This window comes from Rhagoletis zephyria, unplaced genomic scaffold (assembly GCF_001687245.7).
Source record: "Rhagoletis zephyria isolate East Lansing unplaced genomic scaffold, Rhagoletis_zephyria_1.1 Rzeph_scaffold_00091, whole genome shotgun sequence".
Taxonomy (NCBI): domain Eukaryota; kingdom Metazoa; phylum Arthropoda; class Insecta; order Diptera; family Tephritidae; genus Rhagoletis; species Rhagoletis zephyria.
Genome location: NW_016157175.1, coordinates 191,671 through 212,369, shown reverse-complemented (window position 1 = coordinate 212,369; position 20,699 = coordinate 191,671). Strand labels below are relative to the sequence as shown.

At 44.6% G+C, this 20,699-nt stretch overlaps 1 protein-coding gene across 1 annotated transcript in view; it reads right to left on the bottom strand.

The window, feature by feature from the left end:
* The window catches only part of dpy (fibrillin-like protein dumpy), a 231,098-nt gene that overhangs the window by 33,401 nt on the left and 176,998 nt on the right, over positions 1-20,699 (bottom strand). The window contains exons 28-48 of the mRNA XM_017630594.1: positions 19,259-19,582; positions 18,887-19,192; positions 18,499-18,822; positions 18,078-18,419; positions 17,682-17,990; positions 16,898-17,224; positions 14,927-16,522; positions 11,639-14,845; positions 5,334-5,660; positions 4,921-5,238; positions 4,513-4,854; positions 4,148-4,444; positions 3,776-4,081; positions 3,061-3,708; positions 2,675-2,992; positions 2,273-2,608; positions 1,890-2,198; positions 1,521-1,826; positions 810-1,457; positions 435-746; positions 26-367 (exon numbers count right to left, since the gene is read on the bottom strand). Of these exons, the coding sequence (XP_017486083.1) occupies positions 26-367; positions 435-746; positions 810-1,457; positions 1,521-1,826; positions 1,890-2,198; positions 2,273-2,608; positions 2,675-2,992; positions 3,061-3,708; positions 3,776-4,081; positions 4,148-4,444; positions 4,513-4,854; positions 4,921-5,238; positions 5,334-5,660; positions 11,639-14,845; positions 14,927-16,522; positions 16,898-17,224; positions 17,682-17,990; positions 18,078-18,419; positions 18,499-18,822; positions 18,887-19,192; positions 19,259-19,582 (11,544 nt within the window). The remainder of the gene's footprint in view (positions 1-25; positions 368-434; positions 747-809; positions 1,458-1,520; positions 1,827-1,889; positions 2,199-2,272; positions 2,609-2,674; positions 2,993-3,060; positions 3,709-3,775; positions 4,082-4,147; positions 4,445-4,512; positions 4,855-4,920; positions 5,239-5,333; positions 5,661-11,638; positions 14,846-14,926; positions 16,523-16,897; positions 17,225-17,681; positions 17,991-18,077; positions 18,420-18,498; positions 18,823-18,886; positions 19,193-19,258; positions 19,583-20,699) is intronic.

Genomic DNA, 20,699 nt, shown 5'->3' with positions numbered 1-20,699 from the left:
GCTTTCAAACTGACTTCTAACTTACTTCGCGGTGGTGGTAGCGGATTGCAGATGGTGAAAGGATCGCCAGTGTAGCCGATCTGGCACGTGCATATTGGTGTGTGATTTATAACGTTACACAATGCGCTGAGGCCGCAAGAACCTGGGCAGGGATCGCGACATTTCTGATTGATACATGCCTGATGACTGGGACATTCCGAGTTGAGACTGCATTCGGGACGACAGGCTGGTGGCGTACCAAGGTAGTTCGGCAGGCAAGAACAGGAGGGTGTGCCATGCGCGTCGCGACACTGTGAGTTGGGACCACACGGTGAGGGTACGCAGGGATCTTGTGGTTCACGTTGTGGTGGTGGCGGTGATGGTGGTGCTATTAGTAGATAATATGATGAGGTCAGACTTTATTTACTAAAGCGTTCAAACGAGGAAGATCTTACTTATAATACGGAAACAGCGCGTGAACGCATCGCCAGTGAAGCCATTGTTGCAAGTACAGATGGGACTGTGATTCCTAACACGACATTCAGCATTCTGCCCGCAGACACCCGGGCAAGGATTAACACATTTCCTATTAATGCATGCCTTATCGGAGGCACAATCAGAGCTTGATGTGCATTCCGGTCGACAAGCAGGTGGACTGCCGACGTACTCAGGTAGGCAAGAACAAACGCCTTGACCGTTAACTTCGCGACATTGGGAGTTGGGCCCACAAGGCGACGGTTGACAGGGATTAACGTAAACTCTGGCCGCTATAATTACGAATGTGGTTTATTAAATATTTGTTGCCACAGTTAACTCTATAGTATGCTTACGTTCTTCTTGCACAACTTGACACAGTCGATATGGATCACCAATGTAGCCGGCATAGCATTCACACGAAGGTACATGGTTGATAACCTGGCATATTGCATTCGTACCACAAGTACCTGGGCATGGATCGACGCATTTCTGATTTTGACAAGCCTTGTTCGATGGACAATCTGTGTTGAGCACACATTCTGGACGACAGCCTTCATATGGGTTACCAAAGTATTCGGGTAAGCACTGACAAGAACCGGCGCCATCGCGTTCTTCGCATTTAGCATTGGCGCCACATGGACTGGGATTGCATGGCCTTAATACTTCAATTGGCGCAGCTTGCACTGGGTTACATTGCGAGAATGGATCGCCAGTGAAACCGACTGCACACAGACACATTGGTGTGTGACTGAAGACGCGACAATTGGCATTCAGGCCACACAAACCAGGACATGGGTCTTTACACTTTTGGTTTATGCAGGCTTGCGTCGATGGACACTCTGAGTTCGAAACACATTCGGGACGACAGTTTGGCGGCGAGCCTGTAAAATCTGGCAGACATGAGCATGACGGCGAGTCACCCGTTACGCGGCACTCGGAGTTCGGACCACAGGGCGAGGGAATGCATGGATTGGCAGGTGTGACATCAGCAATGGGAGTAACTATTGTGGGAAATTCCAAAGAAGTTTAACAAAAGAAAAACAAAAATTCGTGACAACTCTTACTTATCTGCTGGCAGCGTACAAATGGATCTCCAGTCATTTGATCGCGACATATGCAGAATGGATTGTGATTGACGACATTGCATACGGCATTGAAACCACATGTGCCTGGACATGGATCGCGACACTTAGAGTTCTGACAAGCCTGATCTGGCGGACAATCGGAGTTTGTTGTACATTCCGGACGACATTGCGGTGGACTACCTATAAAGCTCGGTAGACAAGAGCAGACGCCTACGTTTTGTACCTCACGACACTGGCTATTAGGGCCACAAGGCGATGGTTGACATGGATTTCTCAAAATTGGCGCTGAAGTATGGAAATAAGGAGCAAATTTGAAAATGTTTGGCAATAAATAAATCTCGGTCTTACTTTCGTTGACGCGACATTCAAAGAACGCGTTGCCCGACATATTATCCGGACAATGGCACATGGGTACGTGATTGTTGACAACGCAAATCGCATTCGTGCCACAAGTGCCGGGACAAGGATCGATGCATTTGTTGCGAACACAGGCGCGATCACGCGCACAATCTGAATTGAGAACACATTCTGGACGGCAACCTACAAAAGGATCACCCTGATATTCAGGTATACAAGTGCATTGGCCATTGTTACATTGTGCATTCGGGCCGCACGGTGATGGCACGCACGGATCGTCGTGCACTGGTGGTTGAGTAGCTGTTGGAAGAAGAGGAAAACCAGAGTTTGAGGATCGCGCTGCATTTGCATGCTTCATTGAATTGAGGTCTTACGTGCTGGTGGTTTCGGATTGCAGCTGATGAACGGATTGCCTACGTAATTGTCTATGCACAGGCATGTCGGCGTATGATTGATTACACGGCATACTGTGTTTTGGCCACAAGCGCCTGGACAGGGATCGCGACATTTCTGATTGATACAAGCCTGCTGACTGGGGCACTCCGCATTGATGGTGCACTCTGGGCGGCAGTTGGGTGGCTGACCGATGAACGTCGCCAAGCAAGAGCAAGATGGTACGCCATTTACATTACGACATTCTGCGTTGGGGCCACAAGGTGAGGGTAGGCAAGGGTCACGATATTCTTCGCGTTCAATTTCGATAGGTGGCGCTAAATACGAAAGAAATTTGCGGTCAGCATGAGAGAATATGGCTTGTGCCGTGTCTATTAGCTCACGTGGTATAGGGTAGCATCTTGTAAATGCATCGCCGGTGAATCCATTGTTGCAGGTACAAATCGGGCTGTGATTTCTAACGCGGCATTGTGCATTGCTGCCACATGGATCGGCTGCGCATGGGTCCGCGCATTTCTGATTTATGCAAGCCTTATCGGTGGCACATTCAGAAGAAATGGTGCATTCGGGGCGACATGCTGGTGGCGTACCTATAAATTCCGGCAGGCAAGAGCAGACAGCCTGTTCATTAGCTTCGCGACACTGAGAATTAGGACCACAGGGCGAGGGTTGGCAGGGATTGACGTACTCGGTGCGCATGGCTGTGGTAGCGAGGGTACATTAAAATTAGTTAGAATTGTTAGCAAAGTGTACGGGAAAACATTCTTACGTTCAACAGGACGCGTGCAAATACGATATGGGTCACCGATGTAGCCAGTAATGCAAGTACAAGATGGCAAATGGTTGACCACTTGGCAATCGGCATTCTGACCACACGTGCCCGGACAAGGATCCTGACACTTTTGTTGCTGGCACGCCTTATTCGACGGACAGTCTGAATCCATTACACATTCAGGGCGACAGCCCTCGTAGGGGTTACCAAAGTATTCGGGCAAACATGTGCATGAACCAGCGCCGTTGCGCTCGCGACATACTGCATTGGGGCCACACGGACTCGGACTACAAGGTGTGCGTATTTCAACAACGTCACGTTCTGGCGGCAGGCTACATTGCACGAATGGATCGCCTGTGTAACCAACCACACAATTGCACTGAACTGCATGGCTGACCACACGGCATTCTGCATTCAAGCCACAGCGTCCAGGGCAAGGATCAACACATTTCTGATTGATACATGCCAAAGAGCTGGCGCAGTCTGAACTTGTGACGCATTCAGGACGACAATTTGGCGGACGCCCTATATATGACTCGAGGCAGGAACATGATGGCGCTTCCCCAATAGGACGACACTGTGAGTATGGACCGCAAGGCGATGGATGGCAAGGATCTGTTGGTGTGATGTCGCGGGGTGGTTCGACTGTGTAAAAAAATTAAACTCAGTTGTAGACTTATTCCAGAGATGTAATAGGAAAGCATTTTCTTACTAATCGGTTGGCAGCGTATGAAGGGGTTGCCACTGAAACGCGGCGGACAGGTGCAGAAGGGACTGTGATTGACGACAGTGCATTTGGCGCCAATGCCGCAAGTACCGGGACATGGGTCACCGCACTTCTGGTTCAGGCAAGCCTGTGTAGGCGCACAATCAGAATTCGACACACATTCAGGACGGCAAGTTGGCGGACTACCCATGAAGTTGGGCAGGCAGGAACAGACGGCTTGTTGGTTGACTTCGCGGCATTGAGAGTTCGGACCGCAAGGTGAGGGTTGGCATGGATTTGTGGCTATAATTTCTGGTAAAGACGTACACAAGTTATAAGTACCTTTAGGTGGGGCTAAATGAAAGTACGCGAGCTTACTTGGTGCCGGACTGCAACGGATGAAGGCACTACCGACCGTACCGTCTGGACACCTGCACATGGGTATATGGTTTATGACGTCACAAATGGCGTTTTCGCCGCATGTGCCGGGACAGGGATTAGCGCATTTGCTGCGCAAGCATGCCTTATCGCGCGGACAGTCTGTATTCAAAACACATTCGGGACGACAACCTGTGTACGGATCACCCTGGTATTCGGGCAGACATGTGCAAATGCCGTTATTGCATTGAGCATTTGCGCCACAAGGCGACGGATGACAAGGATCGGTGGGTTCATCTGAGTAACGAAAAATTGTTTTTTGTAATGTAACCGTGAAGAATGGTTTTGGGTAAAACTTTGCTTACTAATGATAGGTTCTGGTGGCTGCGGACGACAATTGGTGAAGGGATCGCCGGTATAGCCATCGGGACACGTACAAATGGGTGTGTGATTGACGACACTACACTCCGCGGAAAAGCCGCAAGAGCCAGGGCAAGGATCGATGCATTTTTCGCGTATGCAAGCCTTGTTCGATGAACACTCAGCGCTTATGGTACATTCCGGATGGCAGTTGGGTGGCGCGCCAATGTAACTCTGCAAACAGGAACAAGATGGGACACCGTTGATGTTGCGGCACTCGCTGTGTGGCCCACAAGGCGAGGGTACGCAAGGATCACGTTCAATATACGAAATTGCTGGTGGCGCAGCTAGAGTTTGAGGAAAATAAAAATAAGCGGTTTTCTTTGTTGTTAAGGGACTGCAGTAACGCTTACGTGGTATGGGATAGCAACGCGTGAAAGCATCGCCAGTAAAACCGTTACGGCACTGACATAAAGGACTGTGATTACGCACGCGGCACTCGGCGTTCGTGCCACACGTGCCGGGACAAGGATCTTGACAATGTTGATTGATGCACGCCTTATCGTAGGGGCACTCAGTGCTAAGTACACATTCCGGCCGGCAATTCGGCGGTACACCGACATAACGCTCCAAACACGAACACACCGCCTGACCGTTGAGTTCACGACACTGCGAGTTGGGACCACATGGCGAGGGCTGGCAAGGATTGGTTGGTGGCGCTTGACGAATAGCTGATAGATTTCAAACAGGAAAGAGAATAAAGAGCGAAAAAGGAAGATGAGCACATTGGTAATTAGGTACGTAGACGCTGCTAAGCTATGCTTACGTGCTGCTGGCTCCACATGACAATAACGATACGGATCGCCCGTATAACCGATGTGACACGTACAAGTTGGCACGTGATTTGTGACGCTACAATCAGCGTTCGTGCCACACGTACCCGGACAGGGATCGCGACATTTCTGCTGAGTGCACGCTTGCGTAGTGGGACAATCCGAGTTACGCAAACATTCGGGGCGACACGATTGATATGGGTCACCAAAGTAGTCGGCTAAACACTGGCACGAGCCAATGCCGTTACGATCGCGACAAATGGCATTCGAGCCGCACGGATTGGGCTCGCACGGCGTAACTTGCTCGTGTACAATACGCTCTGTGGGAGAGAGAGAGAAAGATGCGAAAAGAGAAAAAGTTAGAGAGGATTGACAAGTGCAATGACATTAGTAAAGTCAACACACCTTTTACGATTGAGTTGAGCAGCATTTTGTGATTTTTATTTTTATCTTTTGCTTTTTGGGTTAAAATCCAATTTGTGTAGTTTTAGTAGAGCTTATTGCACTTTTGCGTTTTACAAAAAACAGCAGTGGGATTAGAGCACATTAGTTGATTATTTCCTATTTGGTTTTTCCAACACACACACACTATGACAACAACAACAACAATAAATATACGTACGAGTACGTATAAATATACGTAGTGTACGTAAATGTGGTTACGTTGGTTACGGTGATTACGTGTAATGGTTAACTCAGCACGTTTAAAAAATTTAATAGTTAGATAATACATAATTTGCGGTGCACTTACGAGTACGAGTATAACGGTTGCACTTAAGTTAAGTTACGGTTTATGCGAGTATACGGTGCAACCCTGCGTTTGTGTGAGATTTTTTTTGTTTACTAAAACTGGAGTTTTGGCTTTTTTGGTTAAATTGCTAGTTGCTAGTGTTTGTTTAAGTGTAAAATGGCGAGCGTGTGAGTGCAAATGAATGTGCGCGCGTCTACTTTAGCGATTTGTTACTGTAAAAAATTTCGAGAATTGCTTAACGAAATTTTCAGTGTATTTTTGTTTTTTTTTTCTTGCAATAAAACGCAATTGTTTTTAGTTTCCAATTTCAAAATTTTTTATTAGATATATTATTTGCTTAAATAATTTTGAGTCTTTTTATTTAGTAGAGCTTTACTTAGACTAACTTAAATAGTTAACTTTGTTAAGGGTTAAAAATACAATACTTCCAGCGTTGAGTCATTCTGATTGCAAAAAAGCGACGTTGAGCAGACAACAAATTTTAGGGCCGTTGACAAATTTTATAAAACCAGCAAATACCGAATTGTTTTCAATTAGGGGTTTCAAGGCATTTCTGGTTAGATTTGGCGGTTAGAGGGCAGGCGGTATGCAATAAAACACAAAAAAAAAACACCAACGCAGTACTTTGACGCACTTCAAAGGTTTAGTATGCGGCAGGTATTTCGCTAAGTGTAACAAATTGTAGCGTTTGTGGTAGTGTGTAGGGGTATTAGGGACAGCAATTTGTTTAGTTTTGTTTTGGTGTTGTAATAAGCGTTTCAAATTCCTTTGTTTTTTTTTTTAGTATTTAAAGGCAGTCCGATTTAATTTTTTGTTTGTTTTTTTGAACAGACTTGAGGGTTAAAGTGTAAATGCAATTCAGGGCCGACTAGCAGTTAGCTTGGTTTTAGGGGCTCTTATTCTAATGATTATTATTTGAAATAAGCGTTTAATTTTATTTCTTCGCATTTGCAACTTTCTTACAGCTACAAAAACAACCTATGCATGTAAAATTTCCAACAACAAAGCGTATTATTGTTTTCAATACGGCAGCGTTAAGGTTTGTATAACCTAGGAGGCGAGGCGGTAAATAAGGCGTTTTTTATTTGAGGCAAGTAAAGCGTTTAGCAAGTTGACATCATGGATAAATAATAAGCATTATATGTTGGTTAAAATTTCAATTTTAATATAATAAAAACAATGCCTTTTACAGCTGCCACACACCTTCAAAGACTAAACAAATTCGGACAGTTCGTACGAGATTTGCGCCAATTGAAGTTTGCATTTTGCGGATGAGGTGCCATGTACACAAATATGTCGTGAGCGTGGTGAGTACAAAAAAAAAATATATATATAACAATAAAAAAATTTAAAATTCTCAAAATTTAAGAAATTAAAAACATTAAAAAATTATTCAGAACAAATAAAAAAATTAATTTAAAATTAAAAAATCTAAAAACATTCAATGTAAAAAACCCAAAATAGGAATAAACTAAAATAACTAAGTATTGAAAACTAATTAAGAAAATTACAAAATTCTCAAAGTAATATAAAAAAGTTAAATTGAAAAAATTGTAAAATTATAAAAAAATAAGAAAACTATTTTTCTGTGGAAGATAAGCTAATAAAACATTAATTACAATCAAAAATGATAATGAAAACGAATAAATCATAATCATAAAAAACTTAAATAAAATGAAAAAACTTATTAAGTAAAAAAATTTATATTTCATAAAAAATTAAAGCCAAAAATCTCAAAATTTTAAAACATACCAACATATAACACATACAAAATATTTAAAATGTGCGTACACGAATTTTTGCACCTTGTTTTTTTTTCCCATTGCAATGCATTGTGTTTGACAGTGTAAAAAACATAATTTTTATTTGCTTGTGTTAAAGTGAATAATAAATAATTATAATAATAACAAATTAGAACAGTTGTGGTGCGTGCGCGATTTGTAACATAGTAACATTTATTTTGTGAACGTACATATACATATATGTAGTGAAACAATAAACAAACCTTTATTGTATGTGTGTGCAACAAAAATACAGACACATATACAAACTTAAAAAATAAACTGTGTATCGTGACAGCAAAATTCAATAAATATAAAATTCTTTAAAAGATATTCAAAAAAAAAACATAGATAGCACGAAGTTAACCGTTTGTCAACATATGATGGGGTTCTTATAGACGCGCCCAAAATAGGTTATGGCGACTGTTCCCAAAAAAAATTTCACATTTTGTGGTGGTGTTCGCTATTAGTCGTAGACAATGTAATAGGATAGTCTTAGTTGCACTGGACCTTTCGAAAGCATGCTACTCGGGCGACCGTCATGGTGTTACTTAAATGCATTGAAAAATCTTTCTTTCCCCCTCAATGAAAGGATTGCTTAGTTCCCTACGTAGTGGTTGACTCTTTCGACAGGTTGAGAAGATATAGCAATTTGGAACGAATTTGATCCAAATCAAAATATTTATCGACTTTTCTACAACAAAACTCCCTCCTCTATCGATCTCAGAGCAGCTCGATTTTATTGTCGTTCAATAACATTAATGACTTAGGTACATAACGAGCCCTAAGGCATATCAATGCCGTACGGGTAGTTCTGCATCACAGAGCGAATTTTGAAAACAAAAAGCCGCTTAAGTTTCCTCCACAGTTAAGGCTTGGTATGTTGCAATTTGAAAAATAATTAGGGTACTCACAGTTTACTTCTAAAGTTAAAAGGTGGCAACTTTAACAAGATAACACACTCGAACTGTGAGCAACCCTTATGTTTAAATAAAGTATTAAGTTGATCAACAATACCACGCATTGCTAGACCGTTTGCCTTTCACGCGTTTGTGTTTAGAGAGCATCAACAAACCACATACATATTTCTCTCTATTCTCTCTTCTCTTTTTTATACTCAGCTAGCACAGCGCAAAAATTAAAAAAAAAAATAACCTTTGCCAGCTCCAGGCAGGCGCAAAGAGAAACTTATGTACAAGCAGCGCTGCGCCCAAAGCGAAATTCATGTATGTATGTACAAGCAGCGATAGATGCCAGTTTAACACAGAACATAAACATGAGACAAAGTCTAGCAATTTTGCCCAAAAGTGTTATCTCTAATTAGTATGGGAATCAACAACAAACAAAGTTACCACATGGTAAAATGTTTTAAAGTTACCAGGTGGCAAAATTAACACAGTAGATAATATAGAACTGTGAGTACCCTAAATATTTCAAAACTTTTCAGTTCCTTCAAAACTCGGAGCTTAACACTTTCACTCAATCCATCAGTAGTAACTCCATTTACAAACTGGACGTAGAAGGTCAAACTGAAGTTAGGTATTCGAATTTTGTTTTGCTTCGAAACATTCGAAGTTAATTCTCCTGACGGATTCGGGCAACAAAGTGGACAGACCGGGGAAAGTTACAGAACCGGAAGCTAAATATAAAAAACCCTAATTCGTATTCAATGCCAGTAAGGGTGGCATAAGGGCAGTACCAATAGACGCATGACCATCTACTGCACGCTGCAGGTAAAAAAGGAAAACTTGGGAATAAGAAGCCTGATGCGCTAGCTAAAGTATTGGCAAGACTCTCAAATATGTTCATCCCTCTGTCTTAGCTATCTCTAAACAAAACTAGTTGATTTATTTAACCCTTTCAGGACCAAGGAAAACATATTTCCTAAAAATTTAGTCCATTTATTAATGGATATTGTGTGAGTTTTCAGTAGTATTTTAAATTTTTAAATGTGCTTAATTCAGCTGGTTAGAAAGTTAGAAAGTTTAGAAAAAAAATGAATTTTTCAAAACAAGGGTTTTTTTTGGAAATTTTATTTAAAAAAAGTTTACTTTTGCGATATTAACATAATTTGGGAAAAAACTTAAAAAAAGTTACCAAATATTAGAAACTAAAATTTTGTTTGGAGAAAAAAATTATTTTTACGGTAAATTTATGTTGGGAAAAATTATCTTTGATAATAAGTTTAAAAAATAAAAATTTTTTAGGATACAAATATAAAGGGAACATGAAGGTAGTTCTTAGATTTTTTTTGGAAATTTCATTTCAAGAAAAAATAACAGGAAAATACAGTTTTTTAGGAAAGAAATCTGTTTACCCAAATTGAAAAAAAATACCAAACATTAGAAACTAGAATGTTTTGAAAAAAAAAATATTATTACGGTAAATCTATGTCGAGAAAAACTATGTTATTTTAAGATTTTTTATGATAAAATTATTTGTTAAGAAAATAATGTCAACAAAAATTATGAAAACTGTTTTCCCAAAAAAATTACTTCTTTGAAGAAAAACAGCACATATGTATTTGAAAAACAAATTGGGAAAACACGTAAAAAAATTAAAAAAAGTCTTAAAAATAGTTTTTGAAAAAATTATTTTATAGAAAAAAATGACGTGATGAACGAAAATAAAATTTTGGAATAAAATACTTAGAAAATAATTAGCTTTTAGTTGAAATTAATGACAATTTTTAGGAAATATTTGTGTTTAATTTTTAGTTATGCAATTTTTTTAGCCTTCAATTTATAACATTTTAAAACTAAGTTGAGCTTTTTTTATTATAGGCTTATGGTCTTGAGCGGGTTAAGGGAATCTGTCTAACACCGCAAGCGCGCTATGGTGGATATCCGAGAGCCCTTTCTGTGTCAATGTCCAACATTCGCAATTTAGCCTCCCCGGCCCCTCTCATCTGTGGAGGATATACATATATAGCTAACCAAGGTAACCTAACGTTCCCACTACAAACAAATTTATATTTATTTATTTTTGGATACGGGCTGTCACTTCAAAACTTTAGACTTTTTTTGCTGTCCAGGGGTCCAGAGTATACCAATCAGAAAGCGAAACCTATCTTCAACCATTAGGACTGTGAAACTTCCTCGGGATATGAAAGATTTTTCAGGTCAAAATCAGGATCAAAATTTTAACTGTCTAACAAACTTATTGCTACCGAGATCGTAAACGGTTAACTTTGTTAAATGAAACGAAAAAAATTAATTTAATTACTACGGAATCAAAAAAAAAAAAACACTTAAAAATATCAGTCTAAACAAAGAAAAATTGTTAAAAGCAATCTTTGGCAAATAGAAGATCAGAAATTGTTTTATTAAAAGTTTCAACACATTAAATTACTTGATTTCTCGCGGTGCAATTGCTAACCGTGCAAGTACACATACATACACATAAAACCAATTTTAATCTGTTCCAATTTGTTAAAAAATTAAGGATGATCAATTCTGGGGTGGAATTTTGAAGATGCCGATTTTTTTTTTTTTTTTAATTAAAAATGGAGTCAATATCTATGTTTTGAAGGAATACCCAATTTGTTTCATATATAAATGTTTGCGGCATCCCTCATTCCACGCACAGAATTTCCCATTCAGGTAACAACCGTTTTCCAATGCTTTAATGAATATAAGAGTAGCATTTTATTTTATTTTTATAAAAGCGCCCAACTTCGTTGATTAAAAAGCTAATTGATTTGTGATTTTTAACGGTTGTGCCTGCAGCATTTTCATATAAAATAAAGAGAAAATTGCGGTCCTACCTTGTACTGGTTGACAGCCGGTGAATGGATCACCGGTATATCCCACTTCACAGGTGCAGATGGGCATGTGATTGGCCACATTGCATCGCGCATTGAAGCCGCAAGAGCCAACACATGGATCTTCACATTTCTGGCGTATACATGCCTTCGTAGATGGGCATTCCGGATTGATGGTACATTCTGGTCGACAATTAGGTGGTTTACCCAAGAAGCTGACGGCGCACGAGCAAGCGTAGCTGTCACCGACCACTTTACATTCAGAGTTCGGTCCACATGGTGATGGCACGCAAGGATTCGCATTTGGTGTCTTTTCGATGACACGTTCTTCGACGTAGCAACGCGTAAACGGATCACCTGTGTAGCCGGCGTTGCAAGTGCAGATCGGATTGTGGTTGATCACTTGACATTTGGCAAATTGACCGCATGCGCCCGGACAGGGATCTACGCATTTCTTTTGTATACACGCTGTTTGCAGCGAACATTCGGAGCTGACTATGCACTCTGGTTTGCAGGCCGGTGGTGAACCCAGCATGCCTGGTTGACAGGCGCAGACAGCGCCTTGTGCGCTAGCTTGGCATACGCTGTTGGGTCCGCAAGGACTGGGCTGGCATGGATCTTTCGGTGTTGGTTCACGTTGTACTTCGGGATGACAATTGATGAATGGATCGCCGGTGTAACCCTTTGGGCAACTGCAGATCGGAATGTGATTGCTGACGTCGCACTGCGCATTCTGGCCGCAAGTTCCCGGACATGGATCTACACACTTCTTGTTGAGGCAGGTCTTGTGCGGCGAACAGTCGGTACTGAGCGTGCACTCAGGTCGACAGCCTACGTACGGATCTCCTTGATAATCGCGCAAGCATGTGCAGATGCCATTATCGCATTCGGCATTAGCGCCACAGGGTTGCAGATCGCAGGGATCGGCTGATACAGTCGGTGGTGTTTTGACTTCGATGATTTCCACGCATTGCGAGAATGGATCGCCAGTAAAGCCACTGCGGCAAGTACAAATTGCCAGGTGGTTCTGTATGCGACACTCGGAATTGATGCCACATGTGCCTTCACATGGATTGCGGCATTTTTCAGCTATGCAGGACCTCTCCGGAGAACAATCAGTGTTGACGACGCATTCCGGGCGACAGTTGGGTGGCGCGCCGATATAGTTGGGCAGGCACGAGCAGGACGGTTGATCGCCGCTGACACGGCACTCAGCGTAGAGGCCGCAAGGTGAGGGGAAGCATGGATTTTTCGGTGTCTTAGGTTCGTCTCTGGGCGCAGGTGGTGGTGCTGGATAGCAGCGCGAAAATGGATCGCCAGTCATATCTAGCGGACAACTGCATATCGGATTGTGGTTGATGACTTCACATTTCGCCTCCACACCGCATGTACCGGCGCAAGGATTAGCGCATCTGAAGTTATGACAGGCCTTATTCTGTGGACATTCCGTGTTGACGGTGCACTCTGGCTTACAATTGGGTGGCGCACCAATAAAGTTGTCTAAGCATGAGCAAACAGCAAGACCATTTGCTTCACGACATTTACTATTTGGCCCACAAGGTGATGGCTGACATGGATTGCCTTGTGGTGGTGGTTGTGGTGGCGCAACTTGACGTTGGCAGTTTGAGAATGGATCTCCGGTATAGCCGTCATTGCACACACAGTTCGGCACGTGATTAACCGCATAACATTGCGCTTTTGAGCCACAAATGCCAGGGCATGGATCCTTACATTTATTGCGTATGCAGGCCTTGTCCGTCGGACAGTCAGAGCTGAGCACACATTCTGGCCGACACCCATCGTAGGGATTGCCTTGGTAGTCGTCGATACATTTGCATGAAGCCGCACCATTACGTTCAATACATTCGGCGTTCGGACCGCAGGGCGATGGTTCGCATGGTTTGACAGGCTCTTCAATAGCTGGCACACATTGCACGAAGGCATTGCCGGCAAAGCCTTCAGGACACGAACAGGAAACTGTGTGACTAATCACGCGACACTCAGAATTTGTGCCACACGAGCCTGGACAAGGATCGCGACACTTGTTGTTGATGCATGCTTGGCTCGACGGGCAGTCTGGATTGATAATGCACTCTGGACGGCAATTTGGTGGCGAACCAAAGAACTCTGGCAAGCACTGACAGGATGGCCCGTTGGCGCTGGCTTTGCAAATCGAGTTAGGACCACAAACATTAGGCACACATGGATCGCGCGGTATGCCAGGGTCACGTTCTCGCGGCGGTTCTGGTGGTGGTATATCCAGACAGCGTTTAAATGGATCGCCAGTTTTTCCAGGCGGACAACCGCAAATAGGACTGTGATTAATAACTTCACAACGTGCTTCAATACCGCATGCGCCTGCGCAAGGGTCTGTACATTTTCGGTTAACGCAAGCTTGCAATGCCGAGCATTCACTAGACACAACACATTCTGGACGGCATTGTGGTGGACTGCCAATGTAACCCTCTAGGCAGGAGCATACAGCATGGCCATTAATATCGCGGCATTGGCTATTCGCACCACAGGGTGAAGGGGAACAAACTGCTTGCTTGGGCTCTTCAATTATTTCCTTAAGTCTACAGGTGCTGAACGGATCGCCTTCGTAGCCGGTTATGCAAGAGCACACTGGAATATGGTTGAGCACTTCACAAATGGCATTGATGCCACAAGTGCCGGGGCAAGGGTCTACACATTTGTTGCGCATGCACACCTTGTCTCGTGGACAATCTGCTGAGAGCGTGCACTCTGGACGACAGCCATCATAAGGGTTGCCTTGATAGTTGTCTTGACAGCGGCATTCGCCATTGAAACAATCGGCATTTGGTCCACACGGGCTTGGATCGCAAGGATCGTTGGGAGTTTTTGGTGACTCCGTAACTGGTGGTATGGGACTGCAACGGATGAACGGATCGCCGGTATAGCCGTCAATGCAGTTACAAATTGGCACATGGTTGAGCACGTGACATTTGGCTTCGAAACCGCAAGAACCGGGACATGGGTCGCGACATTTTTGGTTGATGCACGCCTCAGTTGGACCGCACTCCGAATTCAGCACACATTCCGGACGACAGTTTGGTGGTGCGCCGATGAAGTCTTGTAGACAAGAGCAAGCCGGACTACCGCCGACAATTTGGCATTTGGAGTTAGGACCACAAGGCGAGGGAACACAGGACGGTGGACGTTCTGTGGGTTCCACGTCATGAATAATTGCTATAAGAAGAGGGTTGGGTGAGGGAAAGAGTTAGAAAATGCAATTGAGCTTATGAATAACTTGGTCGTGAGGCTACTTACGTATCTTTGAGCATTGTACAAATGGATCGCCAGTCATGCCGCGCGGGCAAGTACAGATCGGGCTGTGATTCTTTGTCGTGCATATGGCGCGTATGCCGCAAGTATGCAAGCATGGATCCACGCATTTGTTGTTCACGCACGCACGCTCCGGCGCACACTCTGAGCTTACAACGCACTCAGGTCGACAGTTGGGTGGTTGATTAATGAAGCCGGATTGGCAGGAGCATACAGCTTGGTCGTTTATGTTGCGGCAAATACTATTCGGTCCGCATGGTGATGGAACGCAAGGGTTGATGATAGGTGGTGGCGTAACTGGTATCGGTTTACATTGGAAGAACGGATCGCCGGTGTAGCTAGGCGGGCAGTTGCAAGTAGGCACATGATTCTCTACAGAACATATGGCAAATTCGCCACAAATGTTGTTGCATGGATCAACGCACTTGAAGCGCACGCAAGCCTGAGCTGTTGAGCAGTCATCATTAACTTCGCATTCGCGTCGGCAACCGCGCTCCGTATCGTAGGGATTGCCTTCGAAACCGTCATGACAGTAGCATGCCCCGGCGCCATTGCGCTCTCTACATTCGGCATGTGGGCCACAAGGTGAGGGTTCACACGGTGATGTAGGCGGTTGCTTCGGCAGCACTGGTTCTATTAAATCGCAACCCAAAATAGGATCGCCTTCATAGCTGTCGGCGCACGAGCAGATCGCATTGTGTTGCACAACCTTACAGAAGGCATTGCGCCCGCAAGAGCCAGGACATGGATCGACGCAACGTTCGTTCTGGCATGACAAATTGTTAGGGCACTCATCATTGTTGCTACATTCCGGCCGACAGTTTGGCGGGCGACCTACGTAGTTCAATTGGCAGGAACAAGCCGCCTGTCCGCCGATTTCGCGACACAACGAATTTGGGCCACATGGTGACGGCACGCAAGGATTTTGTGGATCACGCGGTGTTTCCTGCTCCTCCACGCATGATGTAAATGGATCGCCGGTCAAGCCAGCCGCGCAAGTGCAAATCGGATTATGATTCACCACTTGACAACGCGCATTATTACCGCACGCGCCACGACATGGATCGGCGCACTTCTGATTAATACAAGCGCGATTCTGTGGGCACTCCGAGCTGACGACGCACTCTGGCTTGCAAGTGGGTGGCGCACCGACATATCCATCGACGCATGAGCAAACAGCGTGCCCATTCGATTCGTGACATTCGCTGTAGGGACCACAAGGCGAGGGTTGGCATGGATTCAGTGGCGTCATAGTTGTTATTTCGATAACAGCGCAGGAACGATGTGGATCGCCGGTGTAACCATCAAAGCACATACAGTTCGGTGCATGATTTAGTACGCGACATTCAGCATTGATGCCGCAAACGCCAGGGCATGGATCTTGACACTTGTTATTGATGCAAGCACGCGAGCGATCACAGTCCGAGTTCTGTACGCATTCTGGACGACAGCCGCTATACGGATCGCCAAAGTATTCAGGTAGACATGAGCACGAGCCGGCGCCATTGCGTTCGCGACAAACGGCGTTAGCGCCGCACGGACTGGGATTGCATGGATTGCGTGGCTCCTCGGTGGGTGTCACTGTAAGGTGAAAGAGAGGAGGGAAGAAGGTGTAAAAATATGGCCTGAAATTAGTAATTACAAACTAGACACTTGAGACACTTTAAAGCGGTGTTGCAGTTAACTAGGGAAGTTTTTGTTTAAGAGAAAATCATTTAAATTTTTTTTCTCAGATGTGATGTATTTTGGAACAAATTCCAATAAGTCCTTGTGAGTTTGAGTTTAAGCCGCTTCGATGTTGTACCATCAAACGCATCAGATTATGAATGAAATTCTTTCCAAAATAAATAATTTTCTCTCTTTCTCGGAAGAGTCAAAAAACTCGCATGTCCAACTCGGCAGTGCTCAAGTGCCTAAATAAAAATGTGTATATTTATGTCGCTCGAAAGTATATACTTTTTACAATAGCACAGCCAGAGAAAGGATCTCCAGTATAGCCAATTTCACATTGACACGTAGGATTGTGTTTTATAACCGTACACTGTGTATGTACACCGCATGCGCCGATACAAGGATTTGTACATTTCTGATTGGTACATGCCAAATTAGCTGGACAATCTGAGCTACTTAGGCACTCGGGACGGCAGTTGGGCGGTCGCCCCAAGTAGGTAGGCAAGCAGGAACATGCAGGTGAACCGCCAACATCGAGACACTTCGAGTTGGGTCCACACGGTGAAGGTATACATGGATTACCAGGTTTAACTACTACAGAAGGCACGTCCACTACACACCCACAGAGGCAACAGGAAGATAGATGTTAAACACACAGGTAGGTAGGCAGGCAGGCGTTCAGGCAGCAGGCAGTGTTGGATAGGTTGTGTTCACAGTAGTAGTAGTAGTGTTTTCATAGTTGGTTGATAGTAAGTTTTCATAGTTTGGCATAGTTGTAAGTACAGTATATAGGTTTTACACAGGCAGAACACAAATATTTATATAGAAGAGATAAAAGTAGAGAAAATAACAAAAGAGAGAGAGAAAATACACAGTTATTTAATGATACATGCAAGCAAATAAAGAACGAGTTTAGGCAGGGAACCTTGCGGCAGAAGCGTGTCATCCACTTTGCTCTTAGAAGACAACTCAGAAGCGCACTTGTATCAAAGTTATAGCCAGCACACTTCCCTACTTCTGACGCCAAGTCCCCACCGCCGTATACTTTTCAAAAACTACACATGCTTACGTTTAATTTTAATACATCTACTGAAGGGATCCCCCGTATAACCCGGCGGGCAAGAGCACGCTGCATAATGGTTAATGACTTGACAACGCGCTTCGCTACTGCAGGTACCAGGACAGGGATCGATACATTTCTGATTTTGGCATGCAAGATTTTGTGCGCAGTCAGAGGAAACGATGCATTCGGGTTTACAATTCGGTGGAGAGCCAATAAAGTTCGTCTGACAGGAGCATACGGCATGACCATTCACCTCGCGACATTGACTGTAGGGGCCGCATGGTGACGGGATGCAGGGATTAGTGTCTTTCGGGGCTGTGCGGGTAAAGAAAAAAGGTATTCGGTGGCATGAGTAAAAGGTTCGACTGGTTAGGTAGTTAGTAGGTTTATCATCTTGCATACTTGGAGCTGGCGGTAGTTGTGGTATTTCCCGGCAAGCGCTCAACGGGTTACCCGTGTAACCTTGTAGACAGTGGCAATTGGGCGCGTGATTGGAAACGCGGCATTCGGCATTCAAGCCACAAACACCTGGACAAGGATCGCTGCATTTATTGTTGACACAAGACTTATCACGTGGGCAATCAGAGTTCGCTATGCATTCGGGACGACAGCCGCTGTAGGGGTCACCAAAATATTCCGGCAGGCAGACGCATGAGCCGGCGCCATTACGTTCGCGACATTCAGCGTTGGGGCCACAGGGTGAGGGAATGCAAGGCGTTAGACGCTCTTCGGGTATTGCGGCTGCTAAAAGGGTTAACAAGTGAAGAAAGAGTTAGTCATATTGACGCCACCGATAACGAAATAGGCTGCGGTAATAGCTTACGCGTTGGATTGCAGCCGGCGAATGGATCGCCGGTGTAGCCAGTCTCACAACTGCATACAGGCGAGTGATTTACCACATTGCAGAAGGCATTGAAACCGCACGAACCAGGGCAGGGATCCTTGCAGCGCTCATTTATACAAGCCAAATTGGCTGGACATTCCGAACTGAGCGTGCATTCGGGACGACAATTGGGCGCGCGGCCCACGAAGTTCGGCAAGCAGGAGCAAACTGGGGTTTCGCCCACAGCGCGGCACTGTGAATTTGGACCGCATGGACTTGGTACGCATGGATTGGTTGGACGTGATGGCAAACGCGGTTCTTCGCCTAAGTGAGGCAAATACAATTAGAGTTAACGTTGAAGTGGGTAATGGAGTGTTTAGTGTCTTACTTGCAACAGGTAAGCAACGTATGAACGGGTCTCCTGAGTAGCCAACTGGGCAAGTGCAAATCGGATTGTGGTTTGTTACCTTACAACGCGCTTCGTTGCCGCAAGTATCCGGGCATGGATCTACACAGCGCAAATTCACGCAAGCCTTATCTTGCGCGCACTCGGAGCTAACCGAGCATTCGGGACGACAAGACGGCGGTGTACCAATATGGTTGGTAATGCACGAGCAGACCGCATGACCGTTTACTTCACGACATTGGCTATAAGGACCACATGGTGAAGGGCGGCATGGCTGCGCATCCAGCTCTGTAGAAAAATACATAGGGTTACTAAAGGGTTCTTCGAGATAAGTACTGAGTGAAGGGACTGTACGTTTTGGTTGTTCGCGACAATATTCCGAAGGGTTACCCGTGTAACCAGACGGACAGCTGCAGCTTGGCGCATGATTAATAACGTGACATTCAGCACCTACGCCGCAGACGCCTGGACATGGATCGCGACATTTGTTGTTCATGCAGGCAAGATTTTTCGGACAGTCAGTGTTGAGGACACATTCGGGACGGCATTCAGTGTATGGGTCGCCAGTGTATTCGGGCAAGCAGGTGCAGGAACCGACGCCGTTGCGTTCTTTGCAAACAGCATTCGCGCCACAGGGGCTGGGATTGCAAGGCATGGGGATTTCAGGTGGTGCATGTACTAATTTGGAGGGAGGAATAAAGCGTTACAATACGTTTATCCATATAAATAAATTCTAACATGCGTTTTCTATAAATCATAAGCTTAAGCATTGCTATAACGGAAATCTTACTTTGCGGACTACATTCTGAGAAAGGATCACCCGTGTAACCTTCCAAGCAGCGGCATATTGGCCTATGATTATTTACAATACATGTCGTGTATGAACCACATGAGCCCTGGCAGGGGTCTTGACAGCGTTGATTGATGCAAGCCATATTGCCACGGCATTCCGAATTCGATGTGCATTCGGGTCGGCAATTCGGTGCTCTGCCGATGTAGTTGGGCAGACATGAGCACACAGCTTGACCGTTTGTATCCGAAACGCGACACTGTGAATTCGGGCCGCATGGCGATGGTATACATGGATTTATGGGATCTCTTATGATAGGTCGTTCTACATATATATATATATTATACATATATACAGCGTATAATATTCAACATGCAACCGGAAGAAAATGTCCACAAAAACGTAGAAATAAAAGCAAAAGAAAAAAGAAAAATTTGTATAAGTAAAGATGAAATGAGATGGGTATGGATGGTGATCAAGCACGCGCCCGACGCGTTGTGAAGCTGTGAAGAAAAAAAGCTCAGACATGCAACACCGCTAACGGCTTCACAGCGCGTTGAGCGCGCGGATGATGCGACAAAGCGCAATATGCTTACTCTCTTCATAGATGCAGCGCACAAATGGATCACCAGTGTAACCAGGTGTACATGAGCAAATTGGATTGTGATTGACGACGCGACAGAGGGCATTGTTGCCGCAAGTGCCCGGGCAGGGATCTTTACAGCGTTCATTGATGCAGGACTTGTCTTGCGCACAGTCAGAGCTGCTCATGCATTCCGGACGACAGTTGGGTGGTGCGCCCAAATAGTTCGGTAAGCATGAGCATACTGCATGGCCATTGACAGGTCGGCAATTGCTATAGAGCCCACACGGCGATGGCTGACAAGGGTTGATAGGTATCGGCGGTTCATCTACGCGAGCGAGACATTCAAGAAGAAATAAAGTTTGTGTGGTCAGTATAGATGACTAATAATTTGAGTGGGCTTGAGTGGGTGAGGTCTTACA